General features: G+C 38.7%; 2 protein-coding genes across 2 annotated transcripts in view; one reads left to right on the top strand and one right to left on the bottom strand.

Moving 5' to 3' along the window:
* Positions 1 to 611, top strand: part of cfap410 (cilia and flagella associated protein 410) — a 3,503-nt gene extending 2,892 nt beyond the window's left edge. Inside the window, exon 5 of the mRNA XM_016504220.1 lies at positions 107 to 611. Coding sequence (XP_016359706.1) covers positions 107 to 247 — 141 coding nt within the window. The 3' untranslated portion in view covers positions 248 to 611. The remainder of the gene's footprint in view (positions 1 to 106) is intronic.
* A 630-nt stretch (positions 612 to 1,241) lies between these two features.
* The window catches only part of orc2 (origin recognition complex, subunit 2), a 12,990-nt gene continuing 10,755 nt past the window's right edge, over positions 1,242 to 3,476 (bottom strand). The window contains exons 14-16 of the mRNA XM_016504215.1: positions 2,821 to 2,882; positions 2,619 to 2,737; positions 1,242 to 1,508 (exon numbers count right to left, since the gene is read on the bottom strand). Of these exons, the coding sequence (XP_016359701.1) occupies positions 1,425 to 1,508; positions 2,619 to 2,737; positions 2,821 to 2,882 (265 nt within the window). The 3' untranslated portion in view covers positions 1,242 to 1,424. The remainder of the gene's footprint in view (positions 1,509 to 2,618; positions 2,738 to 2,820; positions 2,883 to 3,476) is intronic.

Genomic DNA, 3,476 nt, shown 5'->3' with positions numbered 1-3,476 from the left:
GTACTTTGGATCAAATAAATGCAGGCTCGGTGAGCAGAAGAGACTTCTTTAAAACACATTAAAAATCTTACTGTTCATAACTGTTTATAACCCGTCTTGTTTATAGACTCACGCGCTGGAGGCCGTTCTCCTCCTGATGAAGGATCTGGACGTCGAGGAGCTAAAAATCGTTCAGTCGGTCACCGAGAGCAAACTCAGATCATGCAGTCGACGGAGAGAGCGAGAGAAATCTCCCATCTGCTCATAAACACCAGCGGAAAACACTGACGACACGCTTAAACCAGCAGCCAGAGCTCCGTCTCACATATTAACACTAAAACATTGAATCTGAATCTGTTATGCTCACGTCTAAACGCCTCGCTCGTGATTGTTACCAAGTTGCCTTTTCCTGTTCAAATTAAGACGTTTTCTTAATGTTTTGCTTTGTAATGATCTAAATGAAGTGTAGCAATGTTTTGTTGTGTTGAGATAATATATGAGAATGTATTTTTCTATGTAAATAAACTCGGATGCATAAGAATATTTATTGTTCACATCGTGATCCTACAAAACTTTACAGAATACTGTACACGAGTGAGCTGCAGAAACAGGATTTAAAGGAACAGTTCACCTAAAAATGACATGATGCTGAAAGATTAGGATGAGTTTGTTTCTTCATCAGGTTTGTAGAAATGTAGCACTGCGTCAGTGTTTCAGCAATGGATGCTCTGCAGTGAATGGGTGCCGTCAGAATGAGAGTCCAAACAGCTGATAAAAACATCACAATAATCCACAAGTAATCCACAGCACTCCAGTCCATCAGTTAACATCTGGAGAAGACAAAAGCTGAAACAAATCCAGCATTAAGACGATTTTAACTAAAACACATTGAGTCCATAATCCATAATAACTCTTCCTCCAGTTACAAAGTTTTCTGGTCTGAATCAGGAGAGAAATCTGCACAGATCAAGCAGCGTTTAAACAGCTCTAAACAAATATGTGGCTGGATTTTGATGTGAGAGACAACAGGAGATGCACTTTTACACTGGAGGAAGAGTTATTATGGATTATAGACTGAATGTATTTTAGTTAAAATCGTCTTAATGCGATGTTTTTATCAGACTCTCATTCTGACGGCACCCATTCACTGCAGAGCATCCATTGCTGAGACACTGACGCAGTGCTACATTTCTACAAACCTGATGAAGAAGCAAACTCATCCTAATCTTTCAGCATCATGTCATTTTTGGGTGAACTGTTCCTTTAAGAGACCTTTAACCCTGCAACCACACAAGCTGTCTCTGTCTTCAGTCAAACCTGCCACGTTTCCTCCTGTATCAAATCCTTTATGATACAATGTTGGCAAGTTATTTATCAGAAAGATTAAGTGCTATTCAGCTAAACACATTTACTGAGCCGTGGACAGCAGTGAGGTTTTCCTGGTTTCACTCCACATCGTTTTTCTCCAGGAAGTCTGTCAGAGTGCCGTTATCCACCGGAATCAGCAGATATTCCACTCCATCAGCGCCCTGACACACAAACAACACTGCGTAAATAATCATCACTTCAGTAATTACTAGCGATGTAACGATATAATCAATATCATGATAGCAAAACTGTCTCGATATTATCGCGGTCACATGACGGGATGAAACGATAGGAGTGTGTAGTTTTTAAAATATATTTAAACTTCTTATTCTAACATTAAAGGTGTTTAAAGTTGTGTTTTGGGTCATTATGCTTTGGCACAGTATCTCAAACGAACTCAAACCGAAAGCACAATATGCTTCACCTCTTCATCAAGTCTGTTTCAAAGTGAAGCACACACTTGGTTCAGACGATCAGCTCGTGATCCGGTGTTTTCTGCGTCTCAGAACGACTCGTTCACACTGAATGAATGCAGTCCACTCCTTTATTTCACGTGCTGTGAGTTTAGCGCGCGTTTGGGAACGCAGCAGACACCAGTCATGCTTTATTTTCACGGCAGATGATGACAGCGTTTCACTAGATTTGTAGTGAGACGTGTTTCTGTAATCCTGTTTTCACTGAAGCTGGAGTTTTCCTTCTAAATAAAAGCTTAAAGTGCAGCATGAATCGCTGACAGCTAGCGGTTTAAACGCAGTCCAGATTCACAATATCTCTCTCAAGTGTAGAAATTAGGAAAGAAGTATTGTTATTTCTCTACTGTAGTGTAAAGCTAAAATAATATAGCTATGAAACATTCATTTGCATTTATTTTACAGTGCAATTGTTTTATAATATATGGCTATTACTGTTATTATTATTATTATTATAATGATTAGTTTATCTTCCTAAAACAGCAGTGTGAGTGTAATTTAGACTGAGACAGTAGATCACAAATAAAAAGAGGCTTGAGTCTCCTTTAAAGTTCAGCTACAAGTCAATTCACTGACTTTCTTCTGATTTAAGTTTTCTCAAACATGGGTTGCAGCTCTTCATTTTGAAGTGCAATAATTTATTTTTTCCAATTCTTCATTTGTCTTTTTTTTTTTTGTAAATATCACAATAAATATCGTATCATGGACTTCATATCGCGATGTTATCGTATCGTGAGATTTTGGTATCATCACATCCCTAGTTATTCTGCAGGTGTGAAGTGAGTTCAGGCGAGTTCTGACCTTCTTGTTGCGGATGAGTTTATGGTCTCTGAACTCGGTGAGCTGTGTGCGCAGCGTGATGTCACTGTTCACCAGGAACGACTCGCGACAGCGCTGATAGAAATCCTGGAAAGACAATCCTGAACAAACAACAACAATCATCCGTTTTAATAAGCAGAGGCTTCATTATAAATGCATTGAGTGGCAGTGGTGGTTGTTTTACCCGTATATGCAGGATTGTCCTTGTTCTCCAGCTGAAACTCTGCAAGTAATCTGAAGATTCCCCTGAAAATCACACAGACACACGAGACACATACATTGCTGAAAGTGTCTGGTAAATGCATTTGTTTTCACAAGTGTGTGTGTATATATAAATATATATAATGAATATTGTAATTCCCTATTTTTCTTTACATTACTATTATCATCAATATTGGACTATTTTAATTATTGGTGTATGAGTGCAGAAAGTTATTTCGTGTATTTCTCAGTTCAGACAATCACATAATAACATTTTCATGTCAGTTTCTGCCCTTTATAAATCCAGATTTGTTCCTCACTTTTGATGCATGATGAATTAATGGAATTTAGGATCAAATCTAATTGCATGTGCATCTTTTATATGAGGCCCCTGGTTCTGATTTTGGACTCCGCTTAATTAAATTAACAATTGTTTTAGTACTTTTTAAGAACCACCAGATATATGGTGACAGTGTGTGAGTCTGTTTGTTTGAGAGTGTGTGTGTGTTTATGTGTGTGTGTGTGAGTGAGTGAGTGTGTGTGAGTGAGCGAGCGAGGAGTGAGAGAGAGAGAGTGTGTGTGTGTGAGTGTGTGTATGTGAGTGTGTGAGTGAGTGTGTGAGTGAGCGAGTGAGCGAGC

The sequence above is a fragment of the Sinocyclocheilus anshuiensis genome, unplaced genomic scaffold, assembly GCF_001515605.1.
Source record: "Sinocyclocheilus anshuiensis isolate Anshui unplaced genomic scaffold, SAMN03320099.WGS_v1.1 scaffold250, whole genome shotgun sequence".
NCBI classification, from domain to species: Eukaryota; Metazoa; Chordata; class Actinopteri; order Cypriniformes; family Cyprinidae; genus Sinocyclocheilus; species Sinocyclocheilus anshuiensis.
This window is presented reverse-complemented; position numbering and strand designations above follow the sequence as displayed.